This window comes from Trichomycterus rosablanca, chromosome 22 (assembly GCF_030014385.1).
Source record: "Trichomycterus rosablanca isolate fTriRos1 chromosome 22, fTriRos1.hap1, whole genome shotgun sequence".
NCBI lineage: Eukaryota > Metazoa > Chordata > Actinopteri > Siluriformes > Trichomycteridae > Trichomycterus > Trichomycterus rosablanca.
The window spans coordinates 7998125-8024380 of NC_086009.1; the positions used below are offsets into that span (position 1 = coordinate 7998125).

Below are 26256 nucleotides of genomic sequence, written 5' to 3' on the forward strand. Positions count from 1 at the left end.
GAAGGGATAAGCTGAGGTTTGCTGAAGACTGTAAGAGCACTGGAGTTCAATTTTCAGCTTGGCCTAACGCCTGGCCGTGTAATGGTTAGACATAGATTTTGAGATAACCAGGCACAGTGTATTAGACCCACTTGGTGGAGGATCTGGTGCTTTACCATATAACATATCTAACTGGTGGCACTTTAAAAAGGTCAGCAGCACACTAGGCCATAGGCCTGAGGTAAGTAGCAATAAGCCCCCAGCCTCAAGGTGAATGAAGTGCAAAAAGTTTTTTTTCCCCATTTTTGGCTGCTCCTGCATTAGGGTTACCACAGCAGATCATCATTTGCCACATAACCGAAGGGCAGTCGGTTTTGTGCCAAATCAAAGTTTTACTGGGCTTGGGACCGGCGCTGTGAGCACACTGTCAAGTGCATCTCCAAATGGCTTGGCTATTCGGCTCCCTCAGACTCCAATTATGCCAATTATGTCTATGTAGATACACGATAGCACTGCTGGGATCCAGGGTTTGAATCTCAGCAGTGCTTTCAGGCATTTAGAGTATTTTGCAGCTGTTTCACCAACGTGCCCGAAGTACAAAATATAAAAATTCTTGTCTTGAAACAGTAAGTTGTATGCTGTGGCTGCTAAAATGTTGTTACAATTATTGTTCTATTATTATTGTGCCTAATTTATACATTTAACTTATTACAACAAGTTATTACAACATTTGGATTTCTGAATAAAAGGAAAATCTACTGATGGGTGAAGGAATAAAAAAACATACACAAAGGGTCTTAGTATAGTTCAAATCAATCAGAAGGTGCTAATGGGCCGTCGGATAGAGACTGGGATTGTAATGAAGACATAGAACAGCATTGTTCCAAAAATATTTTACTGTAATTGCTGATGTTGGTGGCGGAGTGTGCCGTATAGCATTTCCCACAGATGTTCAGTCCAATAACATACATAATTTTCTTACTTATTAAAGCTTTAAGTTACACATTATGCCCTATAGACTGGGTTTGGGATTGGCCTTTTTTTCTACAGGTCATCAATCAAAATAGATTTCTATTATTGTGCAGTGACTAAAATTAATATTAAAATATTAATTTAGTGCACATCTACAGTATATTGAACACAATGTCTTTCATTTTCTTAGTGTAGGGCATACTGATACTACCAGGCGACATGTAGCAAGTGTCATTTTTCATTATTTTCTTTACTGGATGTGATGGAGCAGCTGCTGTTTTCCTTGGGGGTGGGCAATGACCGGGAAATGCTGCTGATTGATTTACATACTGCAACATGCTTTGCTTTTTTTATTTAACATCTAAAAATTATTGTTTCTAAGCTTGTGTTTCTACTTTTGTGTGTGTCACATAGCAAAATAGAAGCCAAACTCGGCAAACGTGCTGGGAGGATGACATCTCTGAGGATGACTTCAGACACTTGGGACATAGTTTTGGTCCATTCGATCTACTGCAAGTCAGTAGGATTTGCAGCTGAACCGCATCAAATAAATGTTGCAAGTCCATCTTTATGATGTTTGCTTCAACTGCAGCTGTGTATCAAGCATGTAGATAGAAAATAAATGAGTCACCTGTTGATATCTTGCTTGCAAAAGTGAACACATGGTTACAGACAAGCTTTCTATAGCCCGAAACTATTGTAAACATTCATTTTAAAATCCACCCAACCTTTTGAAGGTTGTTTTTTATTTTTTGGAATTTTAATCTGTACAAAATAATGCAAAAACGTATTCAAAACACATTGTGTTCATCACAAATAAATAACAATACAAATATACACAAAGTAATGCTTCAATAGCTTGAGGACTGAGCAGCAACTTCCATATAAATTTGGAACCTAACACTAACTGGTTGTGCTTAGGCGGTAATCCTTACTCGTATTGAAGTAAAATAGTCTGTAGTGCAACTGAGCGAAAACACGGTTCAGTTTGACCAGAACTCCCACGTCCTGGTTAACACAATCTGCTGGTAACATTATTAACGCGGACCTCTAAAAAAGAGATAATACACACGCACATGTGGATTTATACACACGTGCTAGATTTGAGTCACTTCGCCAAACGCTTGAGCAGGTGGTGCGTTCATTTACATTTACATTACATTTACATTTTCGGCATTTAGCAGACGCCTTTATCCAAAGCGACTCACATTACAGTAACAGCGTACAGTCTGAGCAATTGAGGGTTAAGGGCCTTGCTCAAGGGCTCAACAGCAGCAACCTGGCAGTGGTGGGGCTTGAACCAGCGACTTTCTGGTTACTAATCCAGTACCTTAACCACTAGGCTACGGCTTGCGTTCGGTGTGTCGTGTTCAAGTGAACTGGATTTGGAATTGGCGCCAACTCCATCTCTGGCCTTGAGTGATGAGTTAGGATGAAGGCACATCTGGCACACGGACCGGCTCTGAAGAGTTACCGTGAACCACTGCATAATTAGTTGGCTAAAACCCGAGATCGCATCCAGTCCAGGCTCGCCAGTAAACTAGAGAGAAGAAAAACACATACATAAATTAATTACATAAATCACAAACAACGTTGTTTAAACTTGCATACACTTTAACGGCTTACTAAATGATCACAGGCATGAAAAGCAACTATATTAAAGATATCAAATAAATGAACAAACAAACACACACTTACCCCTCGCCAGTAAGCGCACAGCAGGCTTGGACATGCCAGGAATGTGCTGTGAGAGAACCAAGAGTAAGACTGTGGGAAATCTCCGCTGGTGACATGCTGTTCTTCATGTCCTGCTTATTAGCTAACACCAGGACCGACGCGTTCTGCAGATCCTGTGATGTAACAAAAAGTACTAGATTAAGATGAAGTACAGCACATACCGATGACCAAATAGATAAACGTGGACACTTTATAGACTGTGCTCTCTTGTTATGATATACAGCTAATTACTCACCTCATGTGCAAGCATTCGATGAAGCTCATCTTTTGTAAGTGTTAAACGCTCCCGATCTGTACTATCAACCACCAGGATCACAATCTGCGAGATAAAGAAAGAATCTGTCTTTAAATATTTCCTAACTTACTCCCTACAATATAACCACAAGAAAGACTCTGAATATACACTGATCAGCCAGAACATTGAAACCACCTTCTTGTTTCTACACTCACTGTCCATTTTATCAGCTCCACTTACCATATAGACACACTTACTGACTGTTGTCCATCTATATCTTAACATACTTTTTTTTAACCTGCTTTCATCCTGTTCTTCCATGGTAAGAAGGTGGTGGATCATTCTCAGCACTGCAGTGACACTGACATGGTGGTGGTGTGTTAGCGAGTGTTGTGCTGGTATGAGTGGATAAGACACAGCAGTGCTGCTGGAGTTTTTAAACACCTTCCTGTCACTGCTGGACTTAGTATAGTCCACCAACCAAAAATATCCAGCCAACAGCACCCCGTGGGCAGCGTCCTGTGACCACTGATGAAGGTCTACAAGATGACCGACTCAAACAGCAGCAATAGATGAGCGATCGTCTCTGACTTTACATCTACAAGGTGGACCAACTATGTAGGAGTGTCTAATAAGAGTGGACAGTGAGTGGACACGGTATTTAAAACCTCAGAAACGCTGCTGTGTCTGATCCACTCATACCAGCACAACACACACTAACACACCACCACCATGTCAGTGTCACTCTGTGGGGGTCCTGGCCATTGAACAACAGGCTGAAAGCAGGCTAAAATATGTAGAGAAACAGATGGACTACAGTCTGTAATTGTAGAACTACAAAGTGCTCCTATATGGTAAGTGGAGCTGATAAAATAGACAGTGAGTGTAGAAACAAGGAGGTGGTTTTAATGTTATGGCTGATCAGTGTAAATGTGTGTTTGTTTGATTTTAATCAAATGTCAGCATGATATTAGTGCTTTGGCATCGTTCTTTACAGATATAAAAGTAGAGACATCTCAATGCTGTATTTCAGTAATGTTGTTTAGGCTAGTACATGGCCAAAATGCTGAGTCAGTACAGTTGGCCAAAGGTAAGAAATCCATTGTAATCATTTAGTTCAGGTGTTTCAGCCACACCTATTGCTAACCTGGTATATGAACAAATAATATGCATACAACTGTGCAAGAACTGTGCAAGACTGTGTCCCTGCGCACAAAGTGAGATCCATAAAGACGCAATTTAAAGAGTTTAATAATAATGTTTAACAGGGTTGCAGAGATTCAATTAAACTATTTGGTTCAAGGTATTGACAGACACTTAGAGCTTTGGTATTGCTATTGTAGGAGACAACCTTAGTATAATGCAAGGCAAGCATTTTAAAGTCATGTGGCATTTAAATGCCTACACCATTTAAATATCAGAAACTAGAGTAAGGGTAAGTTGACTAATCTGTCTAGATTTTTCCATTTTGTTAGAAGACAAAATAAATATTTTACCACAGCCATTACTTTTGTAAATATGGATAATTTGTTTCTGTCACAGCTATACATTCCCAGTTCAATCTATATCCTTTTTTACCATGTTCATTGTAATTTTACATATATTATGCATTAAAGGGCAATACATGGAGTCTATCCACTAACTAACTCAGACCTAGGGGCAAAGGAAACTCACACAAGCATTGGGAGACTATGCCAGACAGACAAACAAACAAACACAAAAACACATACACACACAAACCTCTGTATTGCAGTAGTAGGTACTCCAGCTGGCCCGGAGCGCCTCCTGACCACCAATGTCCCAAACAAGAAAGCGTGTTTTCTTCACAGCAATTTCCTCCACGTTGCTGCCAATTGTAGGAGTGGTGTGTACTGCCTCTTTAGTCAGGCTAAAAAAAAGAGCAAAAGGAAAGAATCATTTAAGCAATCCTTAACTGTTTATCTGCATAAGAAGCTTCATTTCTGAACAGTAAAAGCATTTGTAAATTAAAATACTTACAACTGATAAAGGATAGTCGTCTTCCCAGCGTTATCCAAGCCAACGATGATCACTTTGTGCTCTGGAAGAGAGAAAGCAGTCACACACAGGTAGAAGACACCAATGCTGATTTGTTAACCTGTGTAGTGGCTAAATGTGTATGGGGAATTCTAGATTCATGGTGCATAATTTTAACACCCTATAGAGTAATTACGAAACAGAAACGATAACTAGCCTGGCTTACACAGCAAGAAAAATACATGTGCACTTTTAACTTGCTGACAGCACAAAAAGGTTGCGCAATTGAGTGTTATCTATGTAACAGGTACAAAACAGAGTGTCTTAATCTTTCTCTGCAGTTTTGTGTCATGAACTTTTCTCACGTGAAGAACTAGTTCTATAACCACTGATGCATATCAGTTCAGGTTTACTGTCAGACTAAAGGGGATTTCACATTCATTTGCTTTCGTTTTGGCACAACCGTCCATTTACCTTTTAGGTCCAAATAGGTCCCTCGTATCTGTGTAGCACCCTGGTCTTGGTGGAATGGTGTTTCGTTTTAATGTGTACTTGTATAGAGTTAAAATGACAATACACTCGAACTGAAGCTGGAACTAAACTGAGAAAGTTTTGTATAGTAATACCCAGACAAAGTTGGCACCAAGGCAAAAAAGAACGAAAATGTAAGGGTATCATGACTGGGTATAAAAGAAGGATCCACAAAAGGCTCTTGGCAAGCAAAGATGGGTTGTGGCTCACCATTGTGTGCCATACTTTGTTAGTTCAGAAAGAGCATCTCAAAATCTCAGCTCGAGTTTGCTAATAATAAGGGTGTTTTACCAGCTAGCTTCAGGCAATATGGAGAACTTGCCCGTACAGAGCAATGTTGGAAACAAATGTTGAATGTGTGTAACCTTGAGAAACTGCAGGGCTACTGTAATAAATATGGCCACATAAATTTGTGATCAGTGCTTTAGATAACTTTAAACACAGTCTTGCAGGAGCAAAACACCGTGGCTTCATTGACAAAGAGCGTGTGTGCTTGACTGGACTGTCTGGAGTCCAAATCTGTTTCTAATTTTAAAAGTATGGTGAATTAAGAAGGGAAGAATAACAGACAGACAGGGGTAACTACAGACATAAATGGGCAAAATCTTTGCTCGCAAAACTGTGACAATTACTGTCCTCAGTTCCCGTACTTCGTACAAAAAGAGCATCTTAAAATCTCAGCTCAAGTTTGCTAATAATAAGGGTGTTTTACCAGCTATCGTACATAAGATTCGGGCAATCTGGGGAACTTACAGTCTGTTTAGGGCAATATTGGAAACAAATGTTGAATGCCACGCTACGGTAATAAATATGTCCACACATACATTTGGGAGTGCTTTGGAAAACAGCGCGCTTCTTAGACAATAAGTGTAGCTGTAGCCTAGTGGTTAAGGTACTGGACTAGTAAGCAAAAGGTCACTGGTTCAAGCCCCACCACTGCCAGGTTGTCACTGTTGGGCCCTTGAGCAAGATCCTTAACCCTCAATTGTTTAGACTGTATGCTGTCACACTAGTGTAAGTCATGAATAAATAAAAGCGCATGATAAAAATGTAATGTACAATGTGTGTGTGCTTGACTGGCCTGCCTGCAGTCCAAATCTGTTTTCTATTAAAAATGTATGGTGCATAATGAAGGTAAGAATCAGACAAGGGTGACCACAGACTGTTAAGCAGCTGAAGTCTTGTATCACTCATGAAATGTACTATCCTCAGTTCCCAAATGATTAAACTGTGTAACTAATAGGAAAAATGATTAAACAAAGTGGCAAAATACCTCTGTCTCAGATTTTTGATAGGTGAAAAAAATCAAAAAGCGTTTATTTGTGCTTTTGTCTGTTATAAAGTAAATATTCAACAGAAATTTGTTGACCCAGAAAAACAGAAATTTGTTTGTCATACTAACACGTACCTAAAATACAGGTGTCTTTATTATTCAAACAATACACATGGTATAAGTGTATACTGCATGTAACATTTACATTTTCTTTATTTAGCAGACACCTTTGTCCAAAGCGACTTACAGCACTGTGACAGTATACAATCTAAGCAATTAAGGGCCCAACAGCAGCAAGCTGGCAGTGGTGGGACTTGAACCAGTGACCTTCTGATTACTAGTCCATTGCCTATTAGAGTCCTGATGAAAAAATCGATTCAATAAATCAGGGAAATAAAGCCATTATGATAGGAGCCCACTACTCTTGAATATTGTACACATAGTGAGAACTAGATAGGCTGGGGAACAATAACTTACACTAAAGACTACATAATGTAATATATTTATGTTACTAAGAAGCCATAAATACAAAATACAAATAAATACTAAAACAGTGTCTTACCTCTGTCTCCGAACACCGTCATTAGCTTAGCAAAAATCATTCCCATGTTTATTTACAACGAATGAAAATACAACGCTGGTTCTGACTAAAAGCTGTTCTCAGTGAACCCGGTTCTTTTTAAAAACTGAAAAATTAGACACTGTGAGGTAAATACAAAATAACCGATATCGAGTTTTAGCCTGTGTGTGACATAAACACACTCCACGGTTCACCGGTTGCTCGTAATGCGCGACTGTTCGATCACTCCGAGTTCTTTCCACTCCGTATGGGCGGGACTGATCTGACGCACAGACTGAACTCTAAAGACGCAACATTTTTTTAGCCACTCTGATTGGTCACTTGACCAACCGACGCGCCTCATTATTTAAAAATCCACAATTTGAATCCATATATGGACAGGGGCGGTGTCGTATTGACGTCACAGTTTGTGTGGTATCGTTTTGCTGAGGGAATTCCTACAACCTAACCTGTAAAGTTCCAAATTATCAGAGGAGGAAAACACGGTGAATTTCCTGTGAACGTTCATGTCAATCATAAAAAATTATATTCACCCTGGTCAGGGTTGCGGTGGGTATTATTGAACAAAAACGAAAGCGAGAATACACCTTAGGTTTGGCACTGATTCATACACAAGATCATTAATGAACCAGCTGCTGTGTGGCATGATGCCAATCGAACAAGCCCTAATTCCTGAGAATGTACTTTAGAAGTGTTGGTAAAGGTGGGTGGAATGACTCCCTTTGTATTATTCAATTCTCTACAGTACATACAGTAAATTTACATTTGTTTCTTTATCTATTTGGGCTTGTTTGGAAGCTGGGAACAAACACTAAATAGCATCCCTGGATCCAAGATGGTTAAGGAGTGGTTATTTGCCAGGGAAATTATTCAAACCCCCAACCTTTGATTGAACTGGCTTACAGCATTTAGCACATACATTTATCAAATATCCAAAGTGGATATGATAAAGGAATGCAATTAGAGCAATTCAGGTGAAGGGCCTTGCTTGGGGGTCCAACAGACCCAGCAACTTTTTGATTAATAGTCCAGTACCTTAACCCTTAAGCAAACAATGCCCATATAGTGAGCTATCACTGCCCATTTAAAGCGTTGCTCTTATTTACACAGCCAAGTACCAACTTTTCAGCCTATATAATTATAAAACCATAAGAATGAGATATTTAATCCAAAGGATATTTAAATTTAAACCAACACTAAATTTGGTTAGATTTAGTTTAAGGGTTTCACTGAGGGTGAAAGAATGTACCCCTTTGAATCGTTGGTAAAGACATTCTTAATTTTAATAGAAAAATGACTTCCTTGTATTATTCAATTCTCTACAGTACATACAGTGCATTTAAATTCTTTTCTTTATCTATTTTGGCATGTTTGGAAGCTGGGAACAAACATTATATGGCATCCCTGGATCCAAGATGGTTAAGGACCCAGCAGGGGGATGATTCAAACCCCCAACCTTCAATTAAAAGCACAGAGCCATAAACACTGGCTTACAGCATTTAGCGCATACATTTAAGTGGCTTACAATAATAAAGGAATGCAATTAGAGCAATTTAGGTGAAGGGCCTTGCTCGGGGGCCCAACAGTGTCAACTTGGCAGTGGTGAGGCCTGACCCAGCAACTTTCTGATTAGTAGTCCAGTGCCTTAACCACTAAGCCAACAATGTTTGTTGTTGTTGATTAGGATTTTAACATGTTTTACACTACCGACAGGAACGGTAGTTACTCATTACACAAGATTCATCAGTTCACAAGGTTATATCAAACACAGTCATGGACAATTTAGTGTCTCCAATTCACCTCACTTGCATGTCTTTGGACTGTGGGAGGAAACGGGGAGAACACACAGAAAGGACCCGGACCGCCCCACCCAGGGATCAAACCAGGACCTTCTTGCTGTGAGGCGACAGTGCTACCCACCGTGTGGCCCCTAAGCCAACAATGTCCTAACAGTAAACTATTATTTACTGTACACAGCCAAGTACCAACTTTTCAGCCTATATAATTATAAAACCATAAGAATTAGACATTAAATCCAAAATTTTTTTACATTTAAACCAACCTTAAATTTGCTGATATTTAGTTTAAAGGTTTCATTGAGGGAAGTGAGATCAAACTGGGTTTGATTACCAGCCTGACAGTAATCCCTAGGTGTTTTCCTGTGTTTACATGGGTTTCCCCTTGGTGTTCTGGTTACCTCCCACAAGTCCAAAGACATACAGTCAGGCCAATTTTAACTACTAAAAACTGCCCTAAGTGTGTGTGCGATCTGTCAGCGCTTGTTCCTGCCTTTTTTCAATTAATTACACCCACAAAGACCCTGACAAGGATAAATATATTGTGTATTTTTGACCCAGCATATAAAACACAATTGATTTAAATTGTAAATGCAAATAAAGTGGCAATGTTGTTATTTAACTTGTCAGCTGTAGTGCAATATGTGAAGATTTTGCTATGTGATGTGGTATATAGGTATATGTGGTATATACTGTATGTCTATGAAATAATTGGATTATAAAATTACTACAGTAAGGCCTTGGTGTCACAGTTAAGTACAATTCTGTGTAAAAGAAACTGTCTGCAGTTTTGTAGCTCTAATTAAAAACAGGTTTTTGTTTTCCTCTTCAAAGATCCTCTCAATTAGTCATTTTTTTTAGAGACGCTGGTGTATGTTTTCATATCTGGAACATATAGCAGATGTGTGGTTAGGCCTAGTCAGCACATCCACTTCCGTTTTACATAAACATGTATTACATAATTGAGTCATTGTGGCAAACCAAGATTTGAAATTCTTTATCACAATACGTAAGTACCAGTGTGTGTAGGAAATATGCCTACATAAAAAAAACCACCACCAGCAGTTTTTAAACACTCCACTCACGTGACTGCTGTGTTATGCATATGCTGAATGGAAATTCTAAATTATGATTGACCTACATTGACTTTTAAAAAAATAATAAAAACAATTAGCATTTGGTATTAACATTTATTCCAAGGTCTGTAGGAGTAAATATAATCCTGAATGTTGCTCAAGGCTTCCAAGAAGCCAAACCTAAATAAAATATTATGTTATGTGTTCCACCCCCACCCCAATCTTGCAGAAAACTTTATGATCTATTGGTGTGCAAGTCGGTAACCTGTGAGCGAACGTGTGAAATCACACATTCAGTGGTTTGCCACTTATTGTTCTTCCTTCACCCTCTTCACGCCAGTAAGTCTGTTACTTCTTTCTTATTCCAGAGTGCTTGTCTGATCGTTTCCTCTTTTGTTTTATTGTCATACAAAGTCTTTGTTCTTTTCACCATCATGGTGCAGTATATTTTATTGTCTGCCCCTCGTCTTGCTACTGTATGCTTCCCTTTGCACTCGTTCTTTGTTTAATCACTGAACTTAGTATGTGCTTTCCACAGCCTGAAACAATAATAATAATTAAAAAAAAGATTTCAAAGACAAAAATGAGTTCTGATTAAAATTTTAATTAAAATACGAATTTACCCACAGATTAAAAACGGAAGGCAGAAAAGCAAAATGAGCTACAATCAGGCACCGAATATTACATTGTTTTTTATGTTTTGTTAGTCATACAATAACAATTGCGATAATGCAACAGTAACATTGTTTAGTAAGCTATTTACTTGTACATTTACTAAATTTCATCATCAGCATGATGTCCATTTAAAATATGAGTAAAAATAGGCCCGTTAGACATTCAATGGCACTCTTCCTGCACATCAAAAGAGCAGGAGAAAAGGTAGTAGAAGGCTCGCTGTGTGTTTATACCTGGGTGTAAGTTCTCTTCATTTATGTGTAAAACTTTGTGTAAAATTAGAGTAATCATGCATTTTACAGCAATTAAAGTAACCTTTAATAGCCCATACACAATAAAATATGTGTGGTACAGAGTTAAGACAACCCATCATGCGTAGTGGGTGTGGTTTTATGAAATATTTTGGCACTTGTGATTACGTGACCGGCGTGTGAACGAGACAGCTTGTCCATCGGACTGCAGTGGTGCATTAGAAAGATTAGGACACAGAACGGTGTGACGAAACAGTGCCGCATAAATACAATTTACTAGTAGACTTGACGAGACTTATAATAGAGACTAAGTCCTCTGTGTTAACCTTGTCTTAGGTCTTAAAGAGATTTAGACCAGGGGATCTCAACTACAGTCCTGAAGGCCTACTGGCCTGCAAAGATTCAGATTTTTCCTGCATTAAAACACTTGCTTTGATTCTGAAATGCATTTATCACGTTCCAAAGAGTGCTTTTAAGTATGGCATTAAAAAAAACATAATTCTAACATTAAAACCACCTCCTTGTTTCTACACACTGTCCGTTTTATCAGCTCCACTTACCATATAGAAGTATGTTGTAGTTCTACAATTACTGAATGTAGTCTATCTATTCCTCTACATACCTTTTTAGCCTGCTTTCACCCTGTTCTTCAATGGTCAGGACCCCCACAGGACCACCACAGAGCACTGACATGGTGCTGGTATGAGTGGATCAGACACAACAGCACTGCTGGAGTTTTTAAATACTGTGTCCACTCACTGTCCACTCTATTAGACACTCCTACCTAGTTGGTTCACCTTGTAGATGTAAAGTCAGAGACGATCGATCATCTAATGCTGCTGTTTGAGTTGGTCATCTTCTAGACCTTCATCAGTGGTCACAGGACGCAGCCTATGGGGCACTGTTGGCTGGATATTTTTGGTTGGTGGACTTTTTTCAGTCCAGCAGTGACAGTGATCCACTTATACCAGCACAACACACACTAACACACCACCACCATGTCAGTGTCACTGCAGTGCTGATAATGAGCCACCACCCAAATAATACCTGCTCTGTAGTGGTCCTGGGAGAGTCCTGACCATTAAAGAACAGCATGAAAGGGGGCTAACAAAGCATGCAGAGAAACAGATGGACTACAGTCAGTAACTGTAGTACTACAAAGTGCTTCTATATGGTAAGTGGAGCTGATAAAATGGACAATGTGTGTAGAACCAATGTTATGGCTGATTGGTGTATGTCCAAGTGTTTTGGGAGCAGGAACAACTGGAAACTGCAGTGCAGTGGGCCTCAAAACTGTAGTAAAAACCCAGCTTTAGACCATTGTTTAAAGTTCTTATCCAGTATGTTTGGTATAGTCTGTTTTCATTTAAAGTTGGACAAATCATATTACACATTATAAAGCATTTTTGAAGTTCTTGCATAATAATACATTTGTTAATGTGTATCAGCCACCTTACTAAATGTGAGTTTTAGAACAGCACACTGTACAGGCTGGAAAAAAAACATAGCAGCAATGGAACTTTAACAGGCAAATGATGTATTACAGTTTCCAGTATTATAAGCATAAATAATATCCAAAGTAATCATTCAAGAAATTATATACAAAACAAAAAAAACAAAAAAAAAACATTGGCAGCTTTTTGCAGAGAGTTTCAATATTAGAAATCTTCTACCGCTATCAATTCCAGACAATATGTTACATGTATCCGCTGCATTCCTTATTTTCACTGGTACTATTTAAGTTCCAATTAAATAAATTGAGGGCTTTGCTTGTAGTTTATGAATATAACACGTGAATGTGCATCATTCACACCAAAATAGGAAACAGCATTGTGGTGCTGTAAATTTACTTTATACCTCATTCAATTCCTAAATCCATACAAAAATCTTAAAAAATGAGAACTGAAGGCCCAGCAAGGTTAAATAGGGCTTGGGAATGGAACAAAATGGGACAGATTTAGCATTTTGTGAGTATGAGTAGCCTTGTTATATCATTACATTGCAAGAAAGTTAGTATTGAGAATAATTAGTGATGTATTAGCATAATTTTTTTGGTTAATTTTCATTAACTGCTTTATCCTGGTCAGTTCCAGTTCCACCGGGAAACACTGGCCGCAAGGCAGGAATACCCGGGACAGGGTGCCAATCCATCACAGTTTTGTAAGTCTTTTTTTTTTCTTAAGGTGTTCATTTGGTTATTCATGCCATTACATTGTAAGCACAGTGGTACCTTAAAACTCAAAGTCAGTTGGTTCTGGGGGTAGCGTTGAGTTTAAAGGTATTTTTTCCCATAAGGATGTATGAGAAACCTGCTAATGCGTTCCATGGTCCCATGGACTTGCATACATTTTAGGCTTGTGTAAAATAATGGGGTTGTTTGACACGTATACACTGAAAATAACACAAATATAATATAAAAACACTGAAATAAAAAGGGGGCGGCACGGTGGCTCGGTGGGTAGCACTGTCGCCTCACAGCAAGAGGGTCCTAGGTTCGACCCCCAGGCGGGGCGGTCCGGGTCCTTTCTGTGCGGAGTTTGCCTGTTCTTTCCGTGTCTGCGTGGGTTTCCTCCGGAAGCTCTGGTTTCCTCCCACAGTCCAAAAACATGCAGTCGGGTTAATTGGAGACACTGTGTGTATGTGTGTCTGCCCTGCGATGGACTGGCGCCCCGTCCAGGGTGCTACTGTGTGCCTTGCGCCCATTGAAAAGCTGGGATAGGCTCCAGCACCCCCCCGTGACCCTGACTGGATAAGCGGTTAAGAAAATAGTGATGGGTCGGTCGCGAACGATCCGGCTCTAAGAGCCGGCTTTTTAAAGTGAACGACGGGATCCGGCTCCTAATTGGGAGCCGATTCGGGTTTTTTTTCCGTTTTCTTTTTCTGTTAAAGCCGCACGTGATTGGTCAAGATGCGTAGTGGCGTTTGTGTGTTTACACTGAGCAGGAGGGGAGGGGTTACAGACACACACACACACACATACACACACACAATGAGATCACGAACAGGAGAGAGAGAGAGCGAGAGCGAGAACTCGGTGCTTTACATAGCCAGACATTACATGCTAGAAAGGTGAGGAAAATGAGTGACAGGAAACATAGTAAAGTTTGGACACGAGAAGCCCCTTTTACAGAGAAGTGCAGACCCACTGAGCTGGTAGGAGACCAAGTATTCAGTCTAACCACATCTTATACATGTGATGGCACATAGACTGTGTATTGTAGCAACATCTGTACCCTCAGAGAGAATCTTTTCCAACAGGGCAGATCAGGGCAGATTCATTTATAATTTGTTGAGTGATGCTTGTTGATGTTGTGTTGTTTCACTCTAGATGCAAATTTACAAATAATATACACAATCAGACCTTTTTGTCTAATTGAGATGGGTCTTTGTTTTTGCATTTTATATTTTATTGTTGTAGCACTCTGTTCCATGTTGAGTATATAAATAAAGCCATTTAAATAATAAACATTTGATACAATGTTTTTACATTAATAATTCATTTTACATGTAATTTGGTAATAAATTAATTTAAGCAACAAAAAAATCTAAGGAGCCACTTGGGAGCCGAAAGAGCCGGCTCTTTTTAGTGAGCCGAGCCAAAAGAACCGGCTCTCTAAAAGGAGCCGAAATTCCCATCACTATAAGAAAATGAGTGAAATAAAAAGCTGATTCTCACAATATCTCAGCACCCTGAGCTGTAACACAAGTTTAAAAGTGAAACAGTGAGGAAAATCCAGCTAAACACAGATACATGTGCAGCTTTCAGAGTGAATCTGACGGTTATTCCACACAAATGCAGATTCGTCTCATATTCGCACTTTGATGACGTATTACCGCGGCTGTTTATTATTAATCTGAAATTAAATAAATAAATGTTTTAAAAACAAACTGAACACGTTGAGTTTAAGGGTACAAATTTCTTGACGAAGGGCACTGAGTTTCAAAGATTTTGAGTTTAGAGGACGTTGAGTTACAAGGTACCACTGTATGTGGTAAATGAATAAATACTCAAATTTCAAATGAACAAAAATAAAGTAAAGCTAGATGTAATTTTGCCTTTGATTCTATTTTATACTTGATTCATTAGGCAAAACATTTGATTCATATGGCTTTGGTGAGAATACTTTTAAAGTAGCCAGCGGAAACAGTGATCCTGGGCATATGGAGGCTAACCAAGTTGTGATATCATATTCCCAAGCCCTATTGGAAATCCAGTCTCATCAAGAACCACATAGAACCCAATTAAGACTACAGATGACGACTCACACACCAATGCACACCTACCCACCCACTCACTCACACACACATACTCACAAGTTTGTGGTTAAATATACCAACTCTTACTTAACTGTCATTAACATTAACTGTTCTTTTACTGGTAAAGGATCATGCAGGACTATACAAAGAAAACATGAAGATAAAAAAGTGAAACGAGCATGTTTTTGCTTTCCAACACCCTGAACTAAGATTGGCTGAATGCATTATAAGTGAACGCTTGGTTGTCATTATGCGCATGGTAAAAATATAAACTGTACAGCATTTGCCTGTAATGATTTGTTATATGGGTTGTAAACAGATCCGGCTTTAGACATCAACACTTCAAACCCTGTTGCCCCCTTTTTCAATTCCCCATCCCCTCTCCGGACATGATTCTCTCTGCCCTCCTCTCCAAGGTACTGGCTTTAGCGGATGTACACATCCCTGCTCCACTCCTCCTGGTTTTGGTTGTGGCCCACCGTATCTTCGCCGGCCTCTACGTCTTGACAGTAGCGTTCCCTCAGCTTGCCCCGTCCACGGTGGTGCTGATTGGTTGGTTGCGGCGCTAAGTTGAGGTTCTCCTGATCCGGCTCCGCCCCTTCGTCCTCCCAGGACGCCTGTCGTGGAGCGTGGTGGGCAGGGTTCAGGCGACTGCGGCAGGAGTCGGGCTCCTCGTATGGATCCGTCTCCATGTCGTCGGTGTAGGCCGAGTCTCGGCTGCCCTGGGTCTCCGAATCGAAGGTGTCTTGCCGTGATAAGCTCCTCCCCCCGGCGTGTAACTGGCTGCGCGAGGAACGCAGGGGCTGCTTGCCTTCCAGGACGGTCTGATAGTCCTGGGATACAGCCCGTTCCATGATAGGCCCCTCCCTCTTCGGCTCGGTGTGCACGAGAAACGGGCCCTGTGCCAAGCCATGCCCCGAAAAATCACACAGTCAGGCCAATCAACATGCAGAAAAACACAAACAGAGCGAGCAGTAGGTTAGTGCAAAGGTTAGCATTTAAGTTTGACACACATGCAGTACTATTATACACCCCCATACATTAAAATGCTATATCATTGTGTACCCTTAAAGGCCAATGACAGTAGTTAGATATTTACATGAGACAGACTAGTACACTATACAATTGTCCTCAGATCCCTGGTCCACATAAACATACAGTCTAAAGCTAATTTCTTTAGCAGACCTTACTTTTGTAGATTGGTGGGGAGGACAGATAGGCTAAATATATTTACAGATTGAAAAAAAACTAACCTATGTGTTTAAACCCAAAATAAAAATGACTACCTAAACCTGAAACATGAATTTGTATTATTAGTATACACTGATCAGCCATAACATTAAAACCACCTACTTGTTTCTACACATATTGAAGTTCTACAATTACTGACTGTTTGCATACTTTGTTTGCATAACTGTTTGCATACCATGTCAGTGTCACTGCAGTGCTGAGAATGATCCACCACCCAAATAATACCTGTAGTGGTCCTGGGAGAGTCCTGACCATTGAAGAACAGCATGAAAGGGGGCTAACAAAGCATGCAGAGAAACAGATGGACTACAGTCAGTAATTGTAGAACTACAAAGTGCTTCTATATGGTAAGTGAAGCCGACAAAATGGACAATGTGTGTAAAAACAAGGTGGTTTTAATGTTATGGCTGATCGATGTAATTAGGAGTGTGTAAGGGGTGGGGTGTAAGTAAAAAGTAGCAATGACAGCCTACAGATAATACTAATTTACTAACAAACACAAATAAAAGTAGGGTTGTCTAAAAAAAGCAAGATATTTTAGCATATAGTGTATGGTGTATCAATTTACTATAAATAACTGAACAGACTAAGCAAACAGACCTCAACCTCCATGCTGGGTTAGCTATATGACTGGTTAACTGCTGAACCCCTTTTAAACACATACTGTACCTGGTAATTTACAAGGTAGTCATTAAGTGTGAACGCACCGTAAAGTTAAAATGCTATGGCCATATCCATCATTTAGACATAGTATAATTTTAGGCTGTCTGCATCAGATTGAGCGTGAAGTCAAAATACAGTACGGTGTTTAGTAATGTTACAGAAACACACCTGTAAAAATTATAGCACTTATTTGAAACATTGCTTATCTGATTAATGATTAAGGTTTTTCTATACTCATTTTATAGTATAAAAATGCTATAATTGATTCAGACATACATTTGCAATAAAGAATGGTTAACAATGGGATGCTTTGCTCCGTGGTTTAGTTCCGGTGGTGGACAGGGGTCAGCATGGCCACCCTGACTGGTCTGCTGCTATGCAGCCCCATATGCAACAGACTGTGATGCACTGTGTATTCTGACACCGTTCTATCAGAACCAGCATGAACTTCTTCAGCAGTTTGAGCTACAGTAGCTTGTCTGTTGGATCGGACCACACGGGCCAGCCTTCGCTCCCCACGTGCATCAATGAGCCTTGGCCGCCCATGACCCCGTCGCCGGTTTACCACTGTTCCTTTCTTGGAACACTTTTGATAGATACTGACCACTGCAGATCGGGAACACCCCACAAGAGCTGCAGTTTTGGAGATGCTCTGACCCAGTTATCAAGCCATCACAATTTGGCCCTTGTCAAACTCGCCCAGATCCTTACGCTTGCCCATTTTTTCTGCTTCTAATACATCAACTTTGAGGATAAAATGTTCACTTGTTGCCTAATATATCCCACTCATTAACTCAGTGTTATTCCCTTCACCTGTCAGTGGTCATAATGTTATGCCTAGTGGGTGTAAGACAAAACGTTGAGTATATAGCCAATAAAGTCAGGTGTTTAAGTCCAGATGACACCAAATCTTTAATGTTAAATCTGTTAGACATTATATTTTGTGTGTAAAAGGGTTCAACGCAGTAAAATACCATGTTAAGTTGCAAGGTAAAAGACACAAAACAGGTCATTTGTGTTTACCTCAGGTTTTACCTCAAACAGTTTTGTAAAAGAGAGTGTTTAAAGTACTTTCAAAACACGTCAATCCACTGTTTAATCCTAAAGGCATAGTAAAATGAACCAGTTGAGAAACCCTGCTGCCGTATTACTGCCCTCTAGTGGCCAGATTTTATTTAACGTAAATTGTGAATATACAGTACACCAATCAACCATAACATTAAAACCACCTCCTTGTTTCTACACTCACTGTCCATCTTATCAGCTCCACTTACCATATAGAAGCACTTTGTAGTTCTATAATTACTGACTGTAGTCCATCTGTTTCTCTGCATATTTTTTTTAACCTGCTTTCACCCTGTTCTTCAATCGTCAGGACCCCACAGGACCACCACAGAGCAGGGATTATTTAGGTGATGGATCATTCTCAGCACTGCAATGACACTGACATGGTGGTGGTGTGTTAGTGTGTGTTGTGCTGGTATGAGTGGATCAGACACAGCAGCGCTGCTGGAGTTTTTAAATACAGTGTCCACTCACTGTCCACTCTATTAGACACTCCTAAAGTCAGAGACAATGGCTCATCTATTGCTGCTGTTTGAGTTGGTCATCTTCTAGACCTTCATCAGTGGTCACAGGACGCTACCCAGGGGTGCTGTTGGCTGGATATATTTTTGGTTGGTGGACTCATACCAGCACAACACACACTAACACAAAACTACCATGTCAGTGTCACTGCAGTGCTGAGAATGATCCATCACCTAAATGACCATTGAAGAACAGCATGAAAGGGGGCTAACAAAGCATGCAGAGAAACAGATGGACTACAGTCAGTAACTGCAGAACTACAAAGTGCTCCTATATGGTAAGTGGTTCTGATGTTATGGCTGATCGGTGTGTCTAAGAGTGAAAGACGTGTCAGATTTGTTGGTGCTCTGTGTATACGATCACATCTAGCATCCTTTATCGAATTATTCATTATATTATGCTGCCATGACGACAGCTCTCGTCTCCTTGACAACTATTAAGGTGGAGACTGGGAATTTTGCTTTGTTCGAATTGCAGTCAAAACACACACACACACACACACTCGGTAATTGAACTTGGGTGCACAACACTCACATTAAGCGCAATAAATGAGACTGGAAGCGTGGTGTTAATAAGGTGAGAAGGCAAGCATGTTTTAAAGGGCTGGAGCCATGGCAACCTGAAAAGAGGGAGAGATCTGGGCCATGTTTCCCATGCGATAAAGGGCCAGTGGGAATTTAAAGCTGTGTGTATGGGTGTTGTGTCGGGGAAGGGCTCTAGGTTAGATGGGCGACGAACATACAATGTTGTTGTGTTGTGTTGTATGGTTATGTGCCTATTTGAGTATCATGTGTCGATCAGTTATCAGTATCAAAGGAGAGGAGGCGCACGAGAATAGTTGCACTAGTAGATTCCGATCTGTTCAGCAGCTATCTGTACTTTTTCTTCATGCCACTGCAAAACAGACTGGCTGTCTGACTTCTCTCCACAGCCGCGTTTATGCCCCTTAATCCTTGTTAAAAGGCATGTTCCTCCTCGTAGCCCTCCCTCACAGGGATGGAGCCATCCATAAGCTCCATGTTGCGACGGAGCGAGGTAAGGACCTGTACCTGCAGGTTGGAGACAGGCTCAGGTGAGGCGGCCAGGGCTGCCGTAGCCATGGTGCGGTTCAGCAGGGGATTCGGAGGGTTGCTGCTCGGAGGGTGTGTGGCCTTCCAGTATGCCTCCAAATAATCTGCCAGGTGTTCACACGCGTCTTCCAGTTGGTTTTCATCTAATATGATGTCAAAGAGTTCCTGTGCGGGGTAGAGAGAGGATTCGTGAGAATTGAAGGAATAGCCATCACTCTTAAAAGATGTCATTAGGCTATTGCAACATTTTTTGATCATGCCCTTAGTAACCCATTTAAATAGTTTTATGATCAATTCTTTATTAGTGTTTCCCCTTTAGCACCCAATCCAATTGGAGTGCTGCAACCACCCTCACCCCCGCCAAAACTGTCATAAAATCCTCTCGTCATATGTGCAGCCACTGAGCACTTGTTTTCACCTGTCAGGGGCGGGGTCTCACAAAGCGCAGTATCATGTCCAGAGAGCCATGCTCTGTCATCCGTGATTGTCCGCCCCCCATGCAAACGCTTTTGTCCCAGCAATTTGTGAGGAACCCTTTTTCAGCCATCGTCCCTCCCCTCCACAGGTACACAGCCAAGCATGAGTCTGTGTAGGCGCCCATCTGGCTGATAGCAGAGCTGAGATTCGAACTCTAGAGCTTAAGATTTCAGCACTGGTGGGCAAGATTGTTTTACCACTGCGTCACACGTGTCAGTTTTTTGGGGAGGAGAAAAGAGAATTAAAATATATTTCGAGAACGAAAACCAGGACTGACTGATGACAAAAATTTTCTCCAGTTGGTTCTGCTATTATTAAATATTGAACTTATTTATTTCCCACTTATTTTCCCCCACTGTGTACAAAGAGAGGTCCATATAGGTAGAGATGGACCCCAGTGGCCCGTATAGACCATCTTTAACACATATTGCTGGCCAAAAGTGGGCGGACGACCTTATATGGCATGGCTATGCTTATGGAATGGGATGTCCGACAAGCTCATGGTCATGTACCCACCACTACAGTGGTAACTCAGTGGTTAAGGTACCTGGTCTAGTACTAGGAAAATTGCTGGTTCAAGCTCAACCCTTGGTCTGTGACTGTGCAGCCCCATACGCAACAAACATCTTCAGCAATCTGAGCTACAGTAGCTTGTCTGTTGGATCGGACAACACGGGCCAACCTTCGCTCCCCACGTGCATCAATGAGCCTTGGCCGCCCATGACCCTGTCGCCGGTTTATCACTGTTCTTTCCACTTTTGATAGATACTGACCATCGCTCTGACCCAGTCGTCTAGCCATTACAATTTGGCCCTTGTTAAAATCAGTCAAAGTCTTACACTTGCCCATTTTTCCTGCTTCTAACATCAACTTTGAGGATAAAATGTTCACTAGCTGCCTGATATATCCCACCTACTAACAGGTGCCATAATGAAGAGATAATCAGTGTTATTCACTTCACCTGTCAGTGGTTATAATGTTATGCCTCGTCTGTATATATACATTAACAATGACATTAATAATGCTACAATATTAATGCAAATAATATGGTCTAAGGACCAGGTTTTGGCTAACAAATACTTACAGGGGGACACTGGGCTAGTTTGTCTGCTGCCACCATCTGTACGTTGAGATGTTTGGCCTGAGATTTGCCTCTGGACTTAATCAGCCTTTGCAAGACCTTAACATCAAAAAAATTAAAGAAAGAGAAAAAGTAAGAGCAAAAAGCTACAAGCATCACGTTGAAACATTAAAAAGTGAACATAGGTGTAATCTGAATACCTTTGGAGAGGCGATTTTGATGTAAACTATTATAGGTGCCAGTGAGGTTTTGGCAAGTTGAGATGGATGGTTAATGGTGTCAGCATCCAAGGCCACCAGCTGCAGAGTCCGAGCCAACTCGAAGATCCTTTCAATTTCACTCTGAACCTCAGCTGATGAAGACAAAACAGATTAAAGTACACACACACACACACACACCAAAAAACGATCTGTTTACAACTCATGTATGTTCATAAAAATAAAACAACAACGACCGGTGTTTAATTGTTTGAGAAAGAGACATATCTACTTTAAAGAACCACTGCACTCAAAACTCAAAAACGTGGTGTGTTAGTATCATACATGTGGAAGTTATTATGGTCTGTTAGAGCAGAGGCTCCAAATGCTGTTTTTAGTAACACACAGCAAAGCCACACCTTGTTTTTCTTGCTATCAACACACCTGAACTGATTCAAGCTTGTGATCAGTTAAGCATACACAGCAAACCAGTTGTCATACCCACACCCATTACATGCACCTGTACACACCTGTACGTAAACAATTACTGTAGCATACTATAGCAAGTTGCTACTGAATCAATGGCAAAAGACCATTACAGGATCACAGCTGCATTGATAGTATAAGTGGTAGACCATTGTGACAGCGCAATTGGGATCATAGTGTGTGTGTGAGACACTGGTATGAATGAAAGGCAAGGCACGGCATTTGGTGGGTTTGTGTAAACACTGTGTACTTCTTCTTGTCAAGATTATTATAACAATCGTCTTGTAGGTACGCCATGTTCCAGTGCAGTTATAGACTATAGCTAATGTTTCCCATGTGCATTTTAGTAAGTGTGTAAAAAAAAGGAAAATAAAGAGACAGTTTTATTCCCTGACTATTTTTTCTTATTAATATGACCTATGAAACGTCAGTTTTACATAGACGCTTTACCATTTTCTTGAAAAATTACTGGGCTCCATTAGTTAGTCTAATGAAGTCTCTAAAACCAACATGCATTATTGTAGACTGATTATTTATTTATAATTTCTAATCCGTCTTGTTATTATCAGTTTATGAAATAGAAAAGGGACTTTAATCTGTGGATACAATGTACAGGAGATACAATGATTGTGATCTCCACTAAAAACAGCATAGTACTTTTGTTCAGTGTTATAAGTGGTGTAAACATTGTTAAAGTGTCAATACGTTACTTTCCAGTTCAAAACCTAAGCAGCATGGATATAGCCATTTTTGAATATCAAATGGCTTTCAATTTTAAGAATACTCACTCACTCACTCAATCACTCACTTTCTTAACTGCTTATCCAATTAGGGTCGCGGGGTGGGGGTGGGGTGTGTGTGTGTGTGTGTGCAAAGCACCATGGTAACACCCTGGACGGAGCGCCAGTCCATCGCAGGGCAGACACACATACACACACCCATTCACCAATAGGGCTATTCAGTGTCTCCAATTAACCTGACTGCATGTTTTTGGACTGTGGGAGAAAACTGGAGCTCCTAGAGGAAACCCACGCAGACACTGGGAGAACATGCAAACTCCACACAGAAAGCACCCGGACCGCCAAGGGGATCAAACCAAGGACCTTCTTGCTGTGAGGCGACAGTGCTACCCACCAAGCCACAGTGCCATTTCAAGAATACATTTATGTAAATATAACATACATGTGTTGAATTGTGAGGACTGTGTTTTTTGATAAATGAATATGACGAAAATTTATTTAACCAAGCAAATGCATTGATTAAAAAAAACAACAACTAGTAACCCATTATGTATTTATGGTCATTGGGAAGTCTATTATTGACACATACAGTTGACATCCTGCTGTGATCATTAACTGAACTGAAGTCAATTTGTCACTTCACTGAATAGATCAGGGTTTTCAAACCCTTGGGTGGGTCAAGAGCCAAAAAAATGGATATTAATAGCAAAAAAATATAATAATAATTATACAAAATGAACTTGTACACAAACACTCCTTGTGGAGGTTTTACATTACATCTTGTAAACCATAGAGGGACCAGATAAGAAAAAAGCAACTAGTAATTCCTTATGTTTTTATGGTCATGGGTATTATTATTGGTATTAGTATCGTGTATTACTGGTAATAAAAAGTCGATGATACGAGGAGACACAATCTGAACGCAATTCAATTTGTAACTTCCCTGTGTAGATAAGGGTTTTCAAACCTTGGGTGGGTCAATAATAATAGCAATAAAATAAATAAATAAACATATTTTAACAGGTAAATAAACTCAAAATGAACTTGTACACAAGCACCCCTTGTGGAGGCTTTACATTACATCTTGTAAACCACAGTTGGACCAGATAAGGAAAAAAGCAATTCTTTATGTATTTGGTAATTGGTAATCTGTATGTATATGGTAATTGGGAAGTGTATAATTGTCCATAAAAAGACACATACAGTTGACGTGCTGCTCTAATCATTAATCAGTATTAATGGCTATATGACATCCTCTATACGACTATATGATGATACCAGAAGACACAACCTGAACTGAATTCAATTTGTCACTTCACTGCAGATCATGGTTTTTAAACCCTTGGGTGGGTCAAGAGCCAAAAATATATAATAATGATTTTAATGGGTAAATAAACACAAAATGCACTTGTACACAGATGTTCCTTGTGAAGGCTTTACATTACATCTTGTAAACCACAGTGGGACCAGATTGCCACCATTATTTATTAATGAAGTATATTTTGTTTTGTGTATCGTTTTGATCCATTGTTTGTGTTGCCTGGGTCGCAGTAAAATACATAGACAAAATGTGGGTTGCTTGAAAAAACGTTTGTTTATTGGCTTCAGGTCGTATATATTTTTATAATGTTTTCTGCTCTCACTGGGTGCTTTACACTCCCATCACTTCCACAATTTTGGTCAAAATTACATGCTTTGCATTTCTGCCATGTAAATGCAGTTAGGTAGATACTATTAAAAATTGGCACGTGAATTTATTTAAAATATTAAATTCACAAATAAATTCACTTCACTTCTAGACCAAGCATGCAACAAGCAAGTTAAAGAGCCTCTGATAAAGCATTAGAAAGAGATAAAGGTCAGCGATGCAAATGAAATGTTTGTAAAAAGAGGTGCGAGATGAGGAGATACGTACCTAGTACGTCTGAGATGAAGAGAGAAGAAATAAGCAAAGGGAGGAGGATGTAGGAGGAAGAGAGGTGTATGAACAGAGCCAGAAAGACAGAAGCTGATCAGGCACAACAGCTCACAGGAATATATGTTCCAGAATATGTTATGACACAATGTCCACAGTGCAACAAGAGACTCTGGAAAAAGTCTTGTGTTTTCTTTGGAAGAAAACTTGTGAATATAAATGCGTAAGTGCCTCACTGGAATATATCAGCACTGCATCAAGTGTGTTTATCTTTACTGATGTACTGCCACTATCATTAGTAGAAAAGTGAATAAATAATACACGTCAATACATTTCTAGTAAAAAATGCATTTTCATTCATTTAATTTTATACCACCACTTTATCCTGGTCAGGGTCACAGTGGGTCTGGTTTCCGTAACACCGTAATGTCCAGAGAAGATGCCAATCCATCCCACTAATCCTTAGACATAGACAATAATGTCTGTATATAGACACCTGACTGCAGATTCGAACCCTGGATCCCAGCAGTGGTGGGTTAGCATAATTTACCCTGTGCCACCCAAGTGCCCTGTGATATTGAAATTCTTTAATAACTTTTAGGACCACACTTTGTCTTCACCAGGGTGTGGCTCAATGTACACAGGGCTGATCCGCATATAAACTAGCCTCTACAGGTAAAAAGATGCAGTCGGTACTGCACACGTGTCGGAGGGGGCGTGTGCCAGTTGCGGCGCTCCTCAGTCATCAGGTTGTATCGGTAGAGGGGAAGCGTAATGCAATCAGGGTAATTGGATACGACTAGATTAAGGACTGGTTGGGCTGACTGGTATGTTGGGGGCAGTGGTAGCTCAGTGGGTAAGAGCTGGACTAGTAATCAATCATAAGATTGCCTGTTTAAGCCCCACTATTGCCACTGTTGGGCCCCTGAGCAAGGCCCTTAACCCTCAATTGCTTGAGCTGTATTCAGTGATTTGATTTTTAAATGTTGTTTCTAAAATGATTTCGTATTATAAAGTAAAATGAACTTAAAATTATATTACTGTCAATTTGTGTGTAAGTGAGAAACAGATAGAAAGCTCATCATACCCAGACTGGATCTGGTGCTGGAACGCTCAATGATTGTGTGTTTGCTGGGATTGTTAAGGACCGAGCGCTTGGCAAGCGAGATATCTGCTGTGACCCGTGTGATGGATATCCTGCAATAAAAAATAACACAGCGGCATCAGAATCGTTTTATGCTCCTTTTATGTGACAAGAATCAGGACGTATATCAGCTTATAGGGAACATTTAAAGCATCACTAGCCACAGTAATGGTTATAAAAAAAAAACCCTGGGCACCTACCTGCCTTCAAACTTGTGTTTCAAGAAGTCAAAAAGAGCTTTCTGCATCATATCAGTCACCTAAACAATAACACACGGTGTATAAACTG

The 26256-nt window shown here is 40.2% G+C and overlaps 2 protein-coding genes across 2 annotated transcripts in view; both read right to left on the reverse strand.

Annotated features, from left to right (window-relative positions):
- Nucleotides 1-857: 857 nt before the first annotated feature.
- On the reverse strand, nt 858-7519 carry arl5c (ADP-ribosylation factor-like 5C). Its single transcript, XM_063018893.1, has 6 exons — nt 7285-7519; nt 4922-4982; nt 4664-4811; nt 2924-3007; nt 2650-2801; nt 858-2491 (listed from the first exon to the last, which is right to left on the reverse strand). Exons 1-6 carry the CDS (start codon nt 7328-7330, stop codon nt 2443-2445), a joined length of 540 nt encoding a protein of 179 aa, XP_062874963.1. The 5' UTR covers nt 7331-7519; the 3' UTR covers nt 858-2442.
- Nucleotides 7520-15594: 8075 nt separating this feature from the next.
- cacnb1 (calcium channel, voltage-dependent, beta 1 subunit) overlaps nt 15595-26256 on the reverse strand; it is a 50447-nt gene continuing 39785 nt past the window's right edge. Inside the window, exons 9-14 of the mRNA XM_063018449.1 lie at nt 26169-26227; nt 25912-26021; nt 21687-21838; nt 21490-21585; nt 19908-20093; nt 15595-16256 (exon numbers count right to left, since the gene is read on the reverse strand). Coding sequence (XP_062874519.1) covers nt 15783-16256; nt 19908-20093; nt 21490-21585; nt 21687-21838; nt 25912-26021; nt 26169-26227 — 1077 coding nt within the window. The 3' untranslated portion in view covers nt 15595-15782. The remainder of the gene's footprint in view (nt 16257-19907; nt 20094-21489; nt 21586-21686; nt 21839-25911; nt 26022-26168; nt 26228-26256) is intronic.

Bases quoted from the DNA above. Each gene is read 5' to 3' on its own strand.
- arl5c (XM_063018893.1), bottom strand. From the start codon at position 7,330: ATGGGAATGATTTTTGCTAAGCTAATGACGGTGTTCGGAGACAGAG. The intron at 4,983-7,284 runs GTAAGACACTGT...TCTCTCTTCCAG, and splicing joins GACGGTGTTCGGAGACAGAG to AGCACAAAGTGATCATCGTT. The intron at 2,802-2,923 runs GTGAGTAATTAG...GTTACATCACAG, and splicing joins ATCGAATGCTTGCACATGAG to GATCTGCAGAACGCGTCGGT.